This window comes from Drosophila mauritiana, chromosome 2R (assembly GCF_004382145.1).
Source record: "Drosophila mauritiana strain mau12 chromosome 2R, ASM438214v1, whole genome shotgun sequence".
Taxonomy (NCBI): domain Eukaryota; kingdom Metazoa; phylum Arthropoda; class Insecta; order Diptera; family Drosophilidae; genus Drosophila; species Drosophila mauritiana.
Window position 1 is genome coordinate 20,771,163 of NC_046668.1, and position 18,295 is coordinate 20,789,457.

At 45.5% G+C, this 18,295-nt stretch overlaps 1 protein-coding gene across 1 annotated transcript; it reads left to right on the forward strand.

Moving 5' to 3' along the window:
- Nucleotides 1–307: 307 nt before the first annotated feature.
- On the forward strand, nt 308–18,290 carry LOC117135982 (RNA-binding protein asd-2). Its single transcript, XM_033296595.1, has 8 exons — nt 308–1,008; nt 5,517–5,595; nt 12,002–12,087; nt 12,194–12,457; nt 14,928–15,501; nt 15,978–16,223; nt 16,356–16,512; nt 16,606–18,290. The coding sequence occupies exons 2-8, from the start codon at nt 5,541–5,543 to the stop codon at nt 16,703–16,705; spliced, it is 1,482 nt and encodes a 493-aa protein (XP_033152486.1). The 5' UTR covers nt 308–1,008; nt 5,517–5,540; the 3' UTR covers nt 16,706–18,290.
- The last annotated feature ends 5 nt before the right edge of the window (nt 18,291–18,295 follow it).

An 18,295-nucleotide genomic window follows, 5' to 3' on the forward strand; every position in this document is an offset into this window, starting at 1 on the left:
CTGGTGAAAGCCAATCCGAGCCAGTTTTCAGCAATTCACCTGGCTAATCGCATGGCAAAGCCGAGCCGAAAGTAATTACGGCCATGTGCATTTCAAAGCATAACGGAAATGCCGACGCACAGGACATCATTTGGCCTGCATCCTCGCAGAACTGTTCCCACTATGGAATAGATTCCTCCGCTGGCATTGCGCAGAATCAGCATTCAGCATCCAGCTTCCACAGTTGTCAGTTCTCAGTTCTCTGGGGCCTCCAGCAAGTTGGCCACATTCTGGACCCATCAGTTGCGCGTCGGGCCCTAAACGGAACGGTTCGAGAACTTCGGCATGCGGCTGCTCTCGAGATCGGAGGAGTGCTAGCAGTAGCCAGTGGACACACAAACAGCCAGCATCCACAGTCAGGTGTTTGGCGCCAAGTTGCCCCAGAGAGACAAATTGTTTATCTTGTGTCAAGTGGTGTATGGCCACCCCTTTGGCCAACACCCACTTTAGCTTCAACTCCAGTGAAAGTTTGTTGTCGCCATACAGCCATCCAGCCATTCAGCTATCCAAACATCTAGCCACTCCGGTGGCGTTTTGTACTGCGGCTGCCAGGCTAACCGAATTCAGTTGGATCCTTGCGGTTTCGGGCGCCCGAAATCGGATGACATTATCTGCCACGGGACGCGGTGGTTCCTCGAGGAGTTGAGTCGAGTGTAGTGGAGTAGAGTCGCGTAGATTCGAGTGGAATGGTGCCGAGTGAGTCGGAATTAAAAGCGGAGCAAGGCGTCGCACCTTTAGGCATGCATCTTTAATCAGGCCCCAATGAATTTCCGCGCGAAATGTTTACGGCCTATGAATAAGCAATGAAATAAGCGCTCACGGGCATTTGTCATTTGGCAAAGTGAAAATTGAAGTGACTGTGAAAATTGAGACAAATGTGTTGTGCATCGGCAGTCGAGTATTGAAGCAAGGAAGGACCAAGCTAACCCGGCAATCCCGGCAATCCGGGCATAATTTCTTCTTAACTAGGTAAATATTGGGTCGCGTTCGGCAGTGTATGAAATGTGGGACGCTTTCACACCTGTTACAACTTAATTACGGCCGGCCAAAGTAACTGAATTATTCACCTGGAATGCGGCTTGAGTGGCTCGATGGCAGTGGCAGTGTGTTTGCCAAAGCAGAAGTACAAATAGCCGGGGGGCAAAGTGTGTGTTGTCCAGCGCCCGAAATCTGCAGGACCAACAGGACTAATTCCCCCCGAGGCAGCCCGAATCGGATGGAGTTCTGGGGCGGGCAGTGCCGGCAGTCATATAAACGAGAATGAATGAATGTAATTGCTTTTGATTTATCTCACTCTCAACGCCAAAAGAGTGGAAAGCCATTTATTTGGTGATTTCCGCTCGGACCTGGAAAAAATATAACTAATTCTGATAAATTATTACACAGATGATTATTGATGAAGACTAATTTATTAAGTCGGCCTCGCTTGGGAGCTCTATGTAGGTGAATCGAATCCCCCGCACTAAGCGTTCAGCCCAAACCCCAGAACCTTTCTTTGGTTGAACACAAAAAAAAGGGAAATGGAATTTGGAATCATGAAATTATTTATGAAGGAATGCCTGCGAGGGGGAAAAGACCTTTGGCATTGCCCTTTTCGGGTTTGCGGCCAACTTATTCGAGAATAAAGGGAAAAGTTTTACTTTTTGCGGCTGAATTATACATTTATACTCACTCGTACATTTGGATGCATGCTGCGAAGGACACGTCTATGAATTTGCTTTTCACCCGGCTTAAAAAAGCCAAACTTTCGTGGGTCAGGACCCCGAAATTCCCGCAGGAGACATGGCCAGAGAGTAACTATTTTGTGCTTCATTAGAAGGGGGAAAAGTCATGAATTCGAGATTAGCTTGTATATGATTAATGGTAAATCCTACCATTCCGTAACGTTCCATCTCTGGCCGATTTAAAATGCACACCCACATAAATCAATTTCTGAAATGCATTGGCACGGTGCACTGCTGCGGGATATCCGATTATGCGGCTTTGATAGCCACATCGATTAATCAACGACACTTTAATGGCTATCTGCCGATTTTGGACGCCACAGTCCACGGACTTTGTAGCAAATCAGTTCCGAGCTCGATGCTCCTGATTGAGTATTTCCCGCAGTCGATTAAATAAACAAATTCCTGCCATTTTCACTCTTCTTGGTTATTTTAAGTGGAACAATATTTCTATACTTTCCTGCACTGATAAAATTCTAAAGATCATTCGATACTGTTATCTACAAAGAAATTGATACTGCAATATAGATTTTTATTTTCGATCCAGGTGCCATAATTTATAATGACAGCAATGCCATTAACTATTGGCTTAAGCGTTGGCTGTCATGGAAATAATTTCATGAATTTGTTATTTCATACGAGATAGTTATATTTGGGAGGAATATTACAATGTTGCATCGTGAGCCTTTAAAGAAGAAATCTAAAACGATGGATTCATTCTTTCAGTGTTGCAGAGCTAAAAAAAAATGGTTCCATTATTTTTTGAAATTAATTGGCCAACGCTTGTGAAACAATTTCCGGTCAGGAATTCCTCTAGCATTTAGAAGGCAAACACGGTCGAAAGGGGTGGCTGGTCGGCCGGTGGATTGGTGGGTTGGGTTTTGTGTTTTAAGTGGGGATGGATGGGGCTTCGTTCGTCGAGGCATTTTGAATATTTCATTTTTGGATTCTCATATTGACCAACTGGTCAAATAAATGCGAAGCAAGCAAATAAAGGAAGCTGGGCTTTGAAAGAAAGATGAAAGGTTGATGGCGCCCTGCACTCGATCATCTATGCATCGGCTGTTTGGGATTTATGGGATCCGGAATGTTGACACAATGCCCAAATAATTCAAATGTTGTGCGAATCTGCTGAAATATGCTACACATTCATTTACATGCAGATGCGAGCCCTTCGGCTTTTAGACGGATTTGACACGTAGCTGGTGAAATGCAGATACAGATACAAAATTCAAGTGGGCCCGTTTCGCAGGATGAGCAATGGCTGCAGGACGAAAGAGATGGTGGATGCGGCTGGCGTGTGTGTGTGTGCAAATATGGTTGAGAATATGGAGTTTTCCACCCATGGCATGCATGTGCGAGTTTGTTTGTGTTGTGTGTATTTGCATTTCCATTTGGTTTTCATTTTTCATTTTCCCGATGTTACTGTGACTGCAATATTCGCTTGAATAAATTATCCAGGTGAGCATTGCTCTGCATACTGAGCGGGCAGAATGCGCCGTATCGGCCTTTAAATCAAAGGTTGTTTGGTAACTTAATTGTCTTCAATTGCAGCTGTTTGCCAATTGTGTAATTTTTGTATTGCCGGGGGAAGGCGGCACTTCCTGCAGGATAACGCCATTAATTTGGATTAATATTCCTTGTTCCACGGAATGGCACTTGGCAATCACGACCGTCGCCGAAATCCCCTTCATTGTATTCGAATTTCTCTATCCCCCGCCATCTCCGCCCCAGTTTCCACAATGTCCTGGGGTTTCCCGCACCCTCGCCCCCCCTTCCAGCACCCTTCGCTCCTGCTTTTCCAGTCACTGTCGCCTTCTTCGTTCGCTTTATGGTTCATGTTCATGTCTTCTTTATCTAAATCATCCAACTGTGTAAATATTTGCCTCGCTTCCTGCATTCCATCCTCGTTATCCTTAAATCGTGCGTGCCGAGCTGCACAATGACAAACGAGTGGGAGCGAGAGGGGCGACCGGAGCCCGAGGAGCGGGATGAATAAAGCGAACCCACCGATCCGGAGACCCAACTCACCCACCGACCGTCCGACCGACCGACTGACTGAGTGAGCCGACCTACTCTACACTGGGTTAAATTTTGCATAAGAAACGCACGGCCGTCGTTGTCCTGGCACAGTGGAAACAGGACGAAAAAGTGGAGTACGTTGGTACAGAAACAACATGTTTCACTGCATCTGCATGCCACTAAACAAAGGTGTAAATAATTTTTAATGTTGCAAGAAAGACAATAGGATACATGGGTGCAAGCTTAGCGTTTGCCCAATCATAATTGCACATTTTCCCTGTTCAGCGAGCAATTTTGTAATAAGAGTCATATATCTTTATGTTGTGGCACGTTACTTTAAAGGCAGAGCAGTTGAATTGTTTATTTAGCCTCGTCGTCTGAAAAATAACATTTACTTACCTGAAAAACAAACTTTACTCCGACCCACTGTGCGTAATTCCAACGGTAAACAATAATCGCAGCATTAATCTGAAACTGTGCACAAATCCGTCAAACTTAGTTGCGAAAACGGGGAAAAAGAAAGGAGCTCAGAGAAAGCAGGGCAAGGAAGGAGACAGTAGCAGTAGCAGCTGAAAAAGGACTAAAACTCAAACATTGGCGGAGATTTTGAGATTTTGGGGCGCTTGAACTGTCATTAATTTTAAGAACTTTAGCCCACTTCCGCTCGTTATCGAGCGTCCATCAATTTTCCAGGTAGACTGGCTTTAATTTAAAATTGTCGAGGGTCCACGAATATCGCGATACAAATAGTTCAAATCATCCTGAAGGCAATTAAGTAGCGTGACTGAGTGTTTTATGGCCATGAAAATTATACGACTCTTTCGGCTTTATGATTTTATGCTCAGAATCTTGAATGGCTGATGCTATCCAGAAGTTAATGGGGCGCACTGGCCAATTATCCCCTGACACACAGAAATCGGGGTCACCTATTACGCTCCCATGGGTGCACAAGTGTACAGCTACGTACTTCTCATCAGGGAATGATATGAGTTGAATTGCGATTTTACTTTCGAGTAGGAGCCTCTCTTCTGTCAGCCATACATATTTGCTGACTGGGGAAACCGATACTTGACACTCGAAGTGGGGCAAATGTTTGGTTTCCACAGATGGATGAATGGCTGGATGGATGGATGGATGGATGGATGGATGGACGGATGGAGGACACGGGATGAGAGTCAATCTCTGACGCCACTGAAACCCAATCCTCAAACATAGGACTAGATGGGGCCAGGGATCACCGGCAGCTGCAATCAATATTCATAAAGATTCGGCAAAGTTCACTCCACGGGGTTAGAAAAACTTTCGATTGTCTTTTGGGGATATGCGTAGGAATCGCTACCAACTTTGCCCGGGCTTATTTCATTATGGAACTTATCAACAGATTTCAAACCAAATTTCCCGCACCCCGAGCCATTCACCTCCTACTATCTACTACCTACCACCTACCACTTACCACCCACCTCCCACAACTTTCTTAAGTATTTACCATGTTGGGGCGTTTTTGTCAGCTGCATTATGATAAAAATTTTCGAAAGTTTTCCTTAAGCTTTTTACACGGGCTTACTGCAAAATGTTGGCCGATCAGGGGCATGCTGCGAGGGGGGGGGGGGGTTTATGTTACTGGGGCGGGGAGGGTTGGCTTAGCTGAAAACTTGAAAGGGACGAAATCCCTTTGGCCTCAAACTATTATTACATGCTCATATAGATTATTCACATTCTTTCACTTTGCAGTCACCGCAAGAAAAGCAACAAAGGATGGAAACTAAAGCTGGCTTAAGTGCGCTGGAGGAAAGGTCCCTGAAGGGTTCAGGTATGTGGATTATATAATTGCCAACAAATGCCGAGAATTTGGCACAGTCGATGACACAAATTGTCTGGGGCATACAGTGCGGTTCGAATTTGGGGGTTTATTAAATTGGGTGAAGAGTGCTAGCAGAGCGGAAGTTAGAAAGTAAATCTCCAATTGTGCCTACAAGATTTAATGGTTAATGAATTTAATATTTAGCTGACTTATATCGAAATTTTATGTTCCAGAAGCAACTGTACTTTTAGAAGAAGGTTATGTATCTTTATATATTTGATATCTATAGATACATTTGAATATTATGCTAAATCAGTCTCAGAAACTGATTGAGAATTGCAATATCAATGGTATACCATCTAGTTCGACACCATCAATCGTCTTATGGAAAACAGGTTTGTCCAATTCGTTGAGGAGTCAGTCAAGCAGCTTATCGGCAGATTCAAGCTGTGATAAAACGATTGAATCTATTCGTTTTTTACTCCACCGAATCTCCGAGAGTCCCCTCAGCTGTCCGATAGTTCCGCAGGACAGTGTATATCCCCGCATAGTTTGGAATCGAATCCGAAGGAAACGCAAACAAAGTGGAGAAGCCACCACCAGCAGCGTTGTGTTTAACCAGTCAGCCCACCAACCCACCAGCCACCTTCATATATGCTCTGTGGGCGTTTAGAAAAGCCCGCACACTGAGTTTCCCGGCTCCGCTCGGCTGGATGGGGGAAATGTGAATTTTTTCTGCTATTCCACCTTTTCGACTTTCGACTTGTTTACGCAAAAGTTAAGGAAGGACATAAAAGCGAGCGGGCATCCCAGCATCCCGGCATCCCGGCATCCCGGCATCCTGGCATCCGTCGTAAAAACTGTCGTCGTCACACTGGCTGATACCGATAGCAAACGCTTGGCTGGGGGTAAATTTAATCATAAACACACAGCAGTCGATTACGTCATGAGCGAAAAACAAAACTATTTGGCGTCCTTGCCTTTCATTTGAACTTAAAATTCTATTCAATCAGGGAACAAGACGAGCTTAGCTTTGAAGCAAAATAATACAAAGAAATGCGACAAAAAAAAAAGCATTGGAGGAAAGAGAAAAACGAGACGATATATCCATCAAAGTTGACTTCTGTAGCTCCTTTTTTTGAGTCTAATCCCAGCAATACTGGAAATTTAAACAAAAAAGGGAAAAAACGGCTCCATTGGATTACAGATTGTCGCCGGGGAGGAAAAGCGAAACGAGCACGAAAGGGGGGATACGATAAACAAGCAGAGAAAGGATGTTTAGGCCCCGCCCCCAGGACATGTAAGCTTCTAACTTTTTGCTTTTTTTCCGTCCTGCCGCCGACTCTTGTTTCCTTTTTATGATTATTTTTACTTTTGTTTCGGCTAACGAGACGCATTCCGTGGTAATCCGTCCCCGGGGAAATGTTAAACCAACGGGGAGACTCCGCAGCAGACGAGGATTGAAGTGGCGAGGAGAGATGAGAAGGTATCACTGGTGTCCTGTCGAAAATCGCTTAAATGGACCATCAATGGTTCGGCCACGAGCCGAGAAATTGCCAAGGACATTAACACTGACGAAATGTTGATTAAACTGGCAGGTCCTTCGGGCCATATTGAAATGGCCAACGGTCAAACAGGGCTGCGAAAATCTCTCCTCTTCGAAATTGCATAATTTGCGCATAAACATTCATACACTTGACTCCCACATGACCTTTGCCCAAGGCCACACGGAGCGAAACTGTCTGATTTTATGGCGCATATATCTGTACATATTTTATTGTATGTATTTAAGCTTTCTTTGTCTACACACATATAGCTTATATCGTTTTTGGCAAGAAATCGACATAAAATTACTTATTTGCCTGAGACATACATATTATATACCGCAGAATTTAATGTTAGCGATAAAATTTATGTACAAATTTCACATGTCTTATAGACAAGATTTGAATCTTCTATATTTTCAACTTCTTGTTTATAGTCCTTGCTTATTATTTGCTGATTTTAGATTAGACGACTCAGTGAGACCCAAAACTTTTCAGGGGAGGCAGCCAAAATGCCATAAGTGTATAATGTCATACCTAATGAACGCAAAACTTTTCTTCTAAAAACTCTGTAGACTTCTGTCGCAGAAGTTGTTTGCTGAGATTTGGTTTCTCACCGTGCAGGCAGGTGCCAGAGGCCGGGGAAACGAAAGGGTTATATATCATGCCCAAGACAACGTCATCGCTCTGAAGAGGGTTTTTCCAGGCATTTTCCTTGGGTCCGGGCTAGGAGGTTGGGAGTCGGTCTGCTGTTGGGGGTGTTGGCTCAAGTGCCTGCCCCCAGGGCAGCGACTATGGAAAACGAGGGACACGGATGAAGGATTCCGCACTACGGACTGCGACTTCGTAGTAGGCAGCAGGACAGAACAGGCAGGCCAGCACAGTGTTTTCCGCTTTTCCGGACGAGCAAATGACCCGGAAAGGCCGAACGAAGGCGGCTCGTAAAAGGAAAATGTGGAAAATATGGCAGCGCACGGGCGGCAAACAAAACACAGGGAATAGGCAACAGAAAGTGGCAACGGAAACAATTGCAGTGACTGAGCAAATGTTTAGCAACCTGCCCCGAGGGATTCGCGTCGGCGGCCAAGGAAACAAGCGGAAAATGCTAGTTTCTAAAGTCTGTGACTGCGGCAAGTTGATATTTAAATCTGATTTACACCATCAAGCGTGTAGTCAAGTGGTAGCGGTCCACCCACCACCTCCTCCGCCTCCTCGGGTCGTGGAGCGCCGCCAGGACGCCGACCGCTGCACTCTCGCGGCCAAATCCTTGTGGGCAGCGCCACCTGGTGGCCTGAAATGCATACCTAATTACGTTAATGGCCGTGCTGGCCATAAATTAGTGGAGATTAGGCGGCGGCATCCTGGCCAGAACCGAAGCTCTGCCAAATTGAACTGGAAAGTGGGCAGAAACTGAGCAGAAAGTTTCGCAACGTGCGATGCGGGCGGGTGAAATAATTATTGTCCATGGCTGCGAGCGAAAAGTAATTATTACTATTATTGCTGTTTCGAGCAGCGCTGGTAAATCAATAAATTTACATAATCATTGTGCAAAAGGGCAATTAATGCCGCTTTAAATACAAGACGGACAAAGGTATTTTTCCGCTGCCCGCAAATGAATCGATCCGTGCGACAATTGCGAAAATATCGTTTAATTAAAGCAAATATGCATAGATTACTTTAAATACGACCGAGAGTTAAAAGTTATGTCAGCCGAACCTAATTGCTGGCGAAATGGCGCTAATTGAAAAGTCCGTGCCGAGGGAAAACAACACAACTTTCCTGGTCTTATCCTCCAGCGAGCATTGCAAACAATGCCGAATGAAATGGAAATGAATCTAATTTCTGTGGGACAAGCGGCCAGAAGGAGAACACGGATATCCTTTTAGGATATTCCACCTCGGACTGATGAGCGTAATTAATCAAGCCGAAGCATGAATACTGATTTCCCGAGGGGCTGAGTCTGCTGCTTTGTATTCGAGATTGGAGCCAGCATAAATATTATGACGGCAGGTCCGCCAATGCCAAACAATTAACACAGATCTTACGCTTTCACCTACTTGCATTTCAGCCTCCGCCTGAAATAGCAACGGCCTCACCACCTTTCACCACCACCCACTTGGCCCACCTGTTCCAGCTGGCCCACCTGAAGCCCATCAGAGTGCTCTCCGCTGACAACTGCCAGCTACTTATGCATGTTGCTGCCACTGACAAGCAGCAGCCGGAGAGACAGAAAGGCCGTCTGCAAGGAGGTGGGCGGTAGTGGGTGGTGGTGGGCGCAAGTGGGCGTTAAGCAGGTAAAAAAGAAGCGGTGGGCCAGTGATGTCAACAGCAGACAACACATAGAAAGGGCATAAAGAAATCGGAGAATGATTAGAATTCGTTCAATCGATAGGGTTGGCTGTCAGCTGCTCAAAAGCAGCGCTCATTTGGCTATGAGTCTTTGCCTATATCTGATTTACAGCTAATGAGATTTCATCCAAAAAATTCAGTTTCTTGGCCAAAACTGAAAAAAATATTTGTCCAAGAGTGGAATGTCATATATCGTTAGACTCGTCTGGAAATTTGCAATCCATTGGTACTCATAAATTGAAACTTGAAATTTTTGCCATTTTTCGCAAAAAATCATGATGTTACCCCTTATCAAAAATGTCAAAATTCAAAAAAAATTAAATTTTCCCTGATCAACAAAAAGTGATTCAAATCGTTAGTTTAGGCTGTTAGCTGCACAAAAAAATAGTTCTCCTCGTTATATGAACTTTTTTAGCTCACTTACAGCTTAAAAACCAACCCAAAAATTCAAATTTCTATGGAATTTTGATTTTCTTCGGATATTTTGCCCAATACCCAAATTATTAAAAATTGAACCGCCTTTCACGAATTTCCGTCCAAAATGAATCCGTGAATAGCTGGCTATAAAATAGCTAATGTGCCAGCACTATTGCAGGCAAATGTTGCATTCCGTGCAAAAGGCAACGACAAAAGGTGTTAAGAAAGCCATTTCGCCTGCTAATGAGTGACGATGCCTCTGAGTGTGTGTGTGCGCCAAGGTGTGGGCTAGTGTGTGTGTACACTCTCCTCGATCCCTTTCCCCATCCCCCGCCGACAGCCCCTGGGTGCTTCTGTTTGTGTGTCCCCGTGAGTCCTTGCCAGGACTTGAGCCCGAGCTGAAGAGCAAACAAAAATGTTTTCATGTTTGGGCCTGTCAACAGATTTATCCAACCTGCCCCCGCCCCTCCCCTACTTATTTTCGGTTTTGTATATGTTTGTGTGTGTGTGTGCAGAAGCATTTTGCTTAATTAGTTACAAACAGCCGAAACTGAGAGAGAGAGAGAGAGAGAGGGGGAGAGAGCCTCGAGGAAGGAGAGGCGGAGCAGAAGGTAGAAAGGACTCGTATCCATAGCTGTCTTTAAGGCTCCGCCAAATGTTTACAAATGTCGCAGCGTCTGCTGCGGGCAGATAAAGATACAGGGACACAGATAACAGATCGGAGATACTAGATACATATGGAGGTGCAGGGCTGTGAGGATGCCGAGATGCGGATGCGGATGTGTGGGCAGGTGACACAAGTCAGCTCGAGATAATCCGATGAACTCGGCGTCTGTAGCATACTTATGAGGGCGGCTGGTGGTGTGAAATTCACAGTGTGAATAGTGCGCAATGAAGACATTATTCACTCGGCAGCATCCACAAAATGAGTGGAACAATCTTGAATTTCTTCACGCAATTTCCAGACGCGTAGCACCGCAATTAAATTAACTTTCGCTGAATCATGTAAATAAAATTGAGTGTGAAATGGAACACGCAAGAAATATTTGTTTATTTCAATGTAAATACATTTATCATTCACCTGTTTGTTTTTACAAAGTACAAAGCTAGATCAAAAAAGCGAATGCAAAAATGCAATCAATCATACAGGCATTTATTAGGGTCCTTGTTCAATTTGCAAATGGAATTATGATATGGTCTTTCTGACAGTTTTGACTTTATGATTTATTAAAATGCTCGCCCATTTAATAGTTTCATTCCGCATTATTTCCATGTTTTTATAATTAGGCCCAATTAATGTTTAATTTAATTAAATGGGAATAATTTAAGGAAGCTTTAGTATGGATCTTTAAAGAGCTTAAAGCCCAAAACTAATGTTTAATATACAGAGGTGGTCAAAAGTATTTACACAACGAGCTTTTTTTTCAATTAGTTGACAATTGAAAAAAAAGCTCGTTGTGTAAATACTTTTGACCACCTCTGTATTTGCTATATTTATAAGTTAAGTAACAGTAAACTGACCGAAAGTATCTACTTGATGAGTGCACTTGAAAAACTATTTATTACTTGCACTTGTTTCTCGTTTCCCTTCTCTGCACAAAAGTATTAAAATAAGTAAGGGTGGTACTTAATACTTTCGGCTTTCCCTCGTCAAAATAACGAACTCTTCATTTATTAAATTACTGCTAGTCAAACTTTTTGCTAAGGGATTTAATTAAATGGCTTACTGTTGGGTATTAACTAAGAAATATAAAATAAATTTGACTTTTTTGTGTTACTATAGTAAGGGGATTGATTATGACTTTGACGTTTCCCAATTAAACCATTTAATCAACAAATAAAGCCACATATATTGAAAGGATTTATTACTACGAGAATTTGATAGAGAAACCAAACCACATACACACGAAACAAGTTTTCATTAATTACTGTAATTATTACGGACGTAAGGAATTAGTTGCCGAAATATGAAACCCTGGTGTATCCCATTAAATATTTAACTCGTTATCCACTCGTATCGTATAAAGTGCCACCATAAAGTTGAATTACACGTTTAATTACACGCACATTAAGCTGAATGCATTTTTCTGTTTCCCATCCCGCAGAGAAACTTAAAATGCTGGACATCACACGCGACAAGCCGGTGAAGGTGGCCGTCAAAGTGGCCGTTCCTGTGCGGGATCACCCAAAGGTATGTAGGCGGATATGGAGGAGGACAGCAGGGGCAGGGCGGTTCTGGAAACCCGTTAACGGAGGGTAAACATTTTCATTGCATTCCCTTTGTGCCGCCGCAACAGTTCAATTTCGTGGGCAAACTGCTCGGACCCAAGGGCAACTCGATGAAGCGCCTGCAGGAGGACACCATGTGCAAGATGGCCGTTCTGGGACGCGGATCGATGCGGGACCGGCGGAAGGAGGAGGAGCTGCGGGGCAGTGGCGACAGTCGCTACGCCCATCTCTTCGAGGACCTGCACGTCGAGATCTCGACCTTCGCCGCTCCGGCGGAGGCCCATGCCCGGATAGCCTACGCGCTGGCGGAAGTGCGCCGCTTTCTGGTTCCGGTGAGTCGAGTCAACGAGCCATCATTTTTGGGGCAGCTCCCTCGGCATTGTTTGTGTTTAATACCCATTAATGATTTAAGTTTTGTCCGCGCCATGGGCAGGCAAATGAGCATCTTAAAGTTGGCCCGAACAAGGGTCTTAAAGTTATGGCCGCGTGGAGTGCACTTGGACAAAAAGTGTACTTCAATGTCGAAAAAGGCTTTTGGAACATTTAAAGGCAGTCAACCGAATCGGTAGACATTTCATTCTGTGAGGCGGTTAAATTAAATTATTAATAGTCTAGGCAATTCCAGCTGAAAACCTGTTCATAATACCTAAGCTTTAGGGCCAAAGGTTGGTTGGCTGTTTTGATGAAAGTTTCCGAACTCGCTGACGACTTTAATTAAAGTCAAATTTGCGAAAGTCATGGCGAATAGTTTGGGAAGTGTAGTTCAAGAGGACTGGAGCCGGAGCTCTGCTCCTCGAACTGCTCCAACTGCTCCAAGGATGTGCTCGTTATCGACTTCGGCTTCCGTGTTGCTTGTGTTCGCGTGGCATGCAGCGGGTCTCCTGCTCCTGCTCCCCGAGCTCGCTGACTAAATTGCATTGTGCTGTAATTACATTTGCCACCCCACGGCACTCGACTCGCCACCCGCCCATTCCACTTGGCCCCACTCCTTTTGGCCGCGAAGCGGGGGAACTTGGCTTGCATCTTCCTTTTGGCCATTGTGCTGTGCTCGACACGCCATCGCCATCACCATCGCCATCGCCATGGCCAACGCCATTGCCATCTTCCGGAGCCAAGGAGTGTGTGTGGGCGGAATGGGGCCATTCCTGGGCCCGCCTCCACGAGAGACACAAACGTTAAGCGTATACTATCTGCAGCCTGCAGACAGGGACGCAGGCAGATTGTGAGAAGTCCTGGAGGCAGCACGTCCTGGGCATCATCCTCACTTGCCCGGCGCCGGTATACTTTATTTATACATCTCCGTTAAGTTGCAGCCAGAAATGTGGGGAGTGGACATGGAGCAATTTAAACGGCATGCCGGGGCCATCTATCCGGGGTAGCCAGCCATACATATAGAATGTGTACGGAGCAGTTGGTGGATCCGAGAGAATTACAAATGAGCGCCATATATCCAGCTTATTGCAAATTATACCCCGGGACCAGAGCCGGGCTTTGATCTATAATTTTCCACAAAATTCAATTCTCACCTACCCCGTAACCGTCGGTGCTCCAAAGTCTTCCCACATTATGACCAGCTTAAGCTGGAGAGGATGCGCTTGGGTCTGAACATGGGGTCGGGTAATCCAATATATTGACATCCTGGCCGACCTTTGACTGGCAGATGCTGGCAACATTGAAACTCCCTCCTGGCCGCTGGTTCAGACTTTTCCCCCTGAGTTATTCCGATCTGATTACACACGACGAAAATTTGCATAGAAATTATATGATATCCCCAACACGAGGCAAAGACAAAGGCGATGAAAGAAGAAACTGTTTCAATTTAGATAAATTGCTGGGGTTACCTGGAGTGCGTGTGTGGGTTTTCTCCTCATTCCTTTGCCCGGCGGCAGTCTCTGTGAATCTCATCTGCGACATATTTAAGCCTCACCCACCTGGCGGGAAATTGTTTATGGCATCTGCAATCTCGATTTATGTTCGCCAGCGAGTGCCATAAAAAGGAGCACTTGTGTGACTGTAGTAGAGGTAGTAGTACAAATGTAGGAAACCGGGAGTGCCGCTCACATATGTTGTGCAAATTCAGAGATATATTCATAAACGAGTTAGTTGGTTAATGGGGTTGATGAAATGTGTATCCACCGGGCTGGAGTTTCCTGCGTGCGTGTATCCATCGCATCCAGGCCCATTTGTCGCCCAGAACCCACAAACACTCCGATTCCCACTCCACTCCCACTCCCACATCCACGCCCACTCCATTGCCACCCACATAATTGCATTAAGCACTCACAGATACTCAGATACACATCCATGTGTATGTGCGACCGATACATATATGAGTATCCTGGGGCAGGAATGGATTCTGCTCAAAGGGTGCTCCGCCGGCGACACATGAAACGTGGCTGCGCACAAACTTTTAATTGACATCCAATAAAATTCGCATTTATTGCCAGCGACGGCCGCCAGGGAAACGTGAATTAAATTTAATTGCTCGACTGAGGTGTTCCTGTGGTTCCACTACTAATCCCGCCAGGGATGGACAGTATCTTGGGCCCGCAGAACTGCATTACGTGGCAAGGTGCCGCCACAAACTGAAAGTATATATATATCCCCGGCGAGATAAAACGGAAAAGTTGGTACTTTAACACGAAAACCACTCTGAATGTAATACCACTAGCTTGAAGTACTCCACATTATTGTTGAACACACTATTATGATACATATTATTCTGCACCACGCCTTCTGTATACCCAGTGGACACAATGTGTTGCCATTCCCATCACTGAATCACTCATCTCTTGCCCGCAGGACTACCACGATGACATCCGCCAGGAGCAAATGTGGGAGATGCAGGCGCTGACGTCCACGCCCGCACTGGGTGCCCACTCGCTGGAGGATTCGCACAGCCCCACCATCAACAGCAGCAGCCAGGTGGGCGGCGCCACCAACTCCTCCTCCAATGGGGCCAGTGGGCGTGGCCTGGGCGGCGGACTGGCCGACATGGACACGTCCAACGATGACAAATCGGACGACGCCAGCGGCATGGAGTGCCTGTCGGCAGTCGACAAGCTTGACTGCTCGTCCAGCTGCGCCAGTCTGGGCATCAGTGGCATCACCACCATCAGCACCACCAGCTCAGAGCATCCGCATCCGCACCAGCACCACCAGCAGCACCAGCAGCACCAACAGCACCACGCCCACCTGCACCCAGCACACGCCCATGGAAACCAGCAGCAGCAGCAACAGCAGGTCCAGCACCACCACAGCCACCAGGCGCACTTCCACCAGCTCCTGCAGCAGGCTCACGGAGGAGCCAGTGCCGCAGCGGCTGCCTGCGGGGAGCATCTCTCCGGACAGGCGACTCCGGCGACGGCGGCGGCACGTAAGTGTACTCCGGCCGTAGTGGCTTTGCCAAAGCCCGCCTGGGCTCGACTATTAATTGGAATTTACGGCTGCCATTGATGCAGAGCATGAATAGGCCAATGAACATAATCCAGCTCCAGTCGGAAGTCAAGTTAATTTCAAGCTTAGGCACACTTTCACAGGATACATGTGATTTCGTAAGGGACTCGACATTAAAGGCCGAATATTTGCTTGATATATACATGATATGAGAACTCTGTGGTTAAAAATCAAAGTAGCTTCGAAATGTGGCTTTAAAATTTCAAACAGTATTTCAGCTTAAAATAGGATATATCTTAGAGAAACTTGGCAAATGCTACAGGGATAATTAATCTGATAGTGCATTGAATGCTTCGGTTACCAAAGTCCTTTCTGTTACCCAAACCATTTGCAAAGCAATCCTCCAGCTGCCACTCATTCCGTTCTCTTCCTTTGTACGCCTTAAATCTCCTGCAGTGCACACCACAGCCATGGCAGTGGCACTCCAGCATCAGCTGACAGCTGCAGGAATCGGAGGACTTCTGAAGCCGGCCACCGGAGTGGGGGCCACCATGGCCGGGCTGCCCACCACCCAGGCGGGAGCCGCCGCACTTCAGTTGCCCGGCGACGGGGAGTCATCCGGATCGACGCTCACGCTGCTGGAGCCACCGGGCACCGCACTCCTGCATCCCGCTCTGCGCAACGTCAAGACCATCAACATTGGTAAGGCCTGCTATCCACAGCAAGTCTTAGTTGCTCACTGATAAAAAAAAAGTGCGAGCTACTTTTAAAAGACAGATACAATGTTTTGTATATTGGACTACATCTTGGTATAATTTTCTTTCTGTGCGCCAGGTGGCGGCCTGGGAAGGAAGCGTCCACTGCTGGGTGTTCCCCGCTCCGGAATGAATCCCACCAAGCGCACGGTGATGAGCCTGCTGGCCAGGGCCAAGAACTCGCAGGCGCTGCACTCGGTCCGCCAGCCGATGGTGACGGCCACCAGTTTCGCTGAGTGAGTTGCCCGCACGGAAACGAGCCACCACGTACTCCGATTCAATGGATTAATCAGGGGGAAGCGGGAACTTAATGATTTCGTTTTTTTTAGACCCTTGCAGATGCTGGCCTCGCCGTTCATCATTCCGCACCGGGCGGTGGAACAGCCGATCCTGGCGCTGTCGAAGGAGAGCCTCGCGCAGGGCGTCTAACCCAGTGAGCTGCTCCACCTGCGGCTGCCCAGATAGACCAATCTGACCGAATACCACCTGCCCCGCCTCACGCTTGGGAGGATCAGCGAGAGTCTCGAGGAGATTAGCGAATATTTCTAGGCGATGTTTGCGTAGTTGATGCGTACTTGTACTTGTACTCTCCCCGTAGTAAGGCTATACCGATCTTTAGGGACTAACTGTGAACTTATCCGAGCGAATCTCGAGCTCGTGCTACACGATTTTATTTTTTACAGAGAATAAACGGAGCGTCTATTTGCAATGCGATGTTTTATTTCCACAGATGCAAGCCTAGGCAAACCAAATCGAAATGTTCGATCTAATGGAACAGAGTTTAAACCCTTAACAAAATTGAAACCTAAACTTAGTGTCAAATTAAAACGAGAGCAACTTCAATAGAATAAATGTAAACGCAATTACTTTAAAAAAATTACTTTAAATAAATATACACACAATACGAATGCGTATGCGAATGCGAATGCGAATGCGAATGCAGATACCGAACACGAGTACCACAAAAGATATATATACAATACATACGAACACGTATACAAGCAAATAAACAAATATAAATATGTGTGTACTTAAATCTACATAAACTTAAGATTAAACCAAACGAAACTACTAAACTAATGAGATAATACAATAATTTTAACGTATTTTAACAGCCACAGAACGAAGACAAAGTCGTACCGCATAGAAGGGAAAAGAGAGAAAGTAGAAAGGATGTAGACAGTTGAGGTAGAACCCCCGATCAGAGAGATCCCACCGCCTTCAGCTTGCGTTGCCTGATTGATTCCAATTTGAGTCCCCTCGGATCCAAAGCCACAGCTGATAGATATGATAGTTCGGTTTCAGTTTCAGAATAGAAAGTTTCAGAACATCGAAAGCAGCGATCGCCTACAGAGTTATATTTTTCGTTCAGATTATGTACATATATACTATATATATGGTATATACACGCATCCGAGGATAATGTGTTGCAAGGTCCTTGGTCTGGGAATGGGTGGATGTTCCATCCGCTCCACTTCGCCGCGATGCTTCGATTAGTGTTTGAATTGATATTGAAACTATAGGAATTTGATCTCAGAGTTAGCGAGTCGGCTACACTGTACCGATAATTCCATAATTCCAGCAGATAATTCCGACTCGATGATTCGAGTCGAGAGTTCACTTTAGCTACCCAGTTACTTTGTTGACTGTGCACAATCCACATAGTTCTTAAATAGCGTTAACCAATATACAATAACAACATTACTCAATTAATGTTCACAGAAAGTTTAATCAAAAAACAAAACAAAAAAACCAAACAAAAAACAAATTTAAAAAACCAAACGAATATTTACAGCGTAAATTAAAAGTAAAGTTAATGCAAAATATTGATGTTCAAAGAAAGCAAGTCCGTGAATGGTCCTACTCATGTCATTAAATGTAGATCTCAAATATGCAAAACAAACTAAATAATTAAACCAGTCTTAAATGTGAAAAACTTCAGCAAAATTCCACCCAACCACCAAAAACCACACCAACCGCCACCACCACCAACACAGCTTCGAGCTAGTCACAAATAAA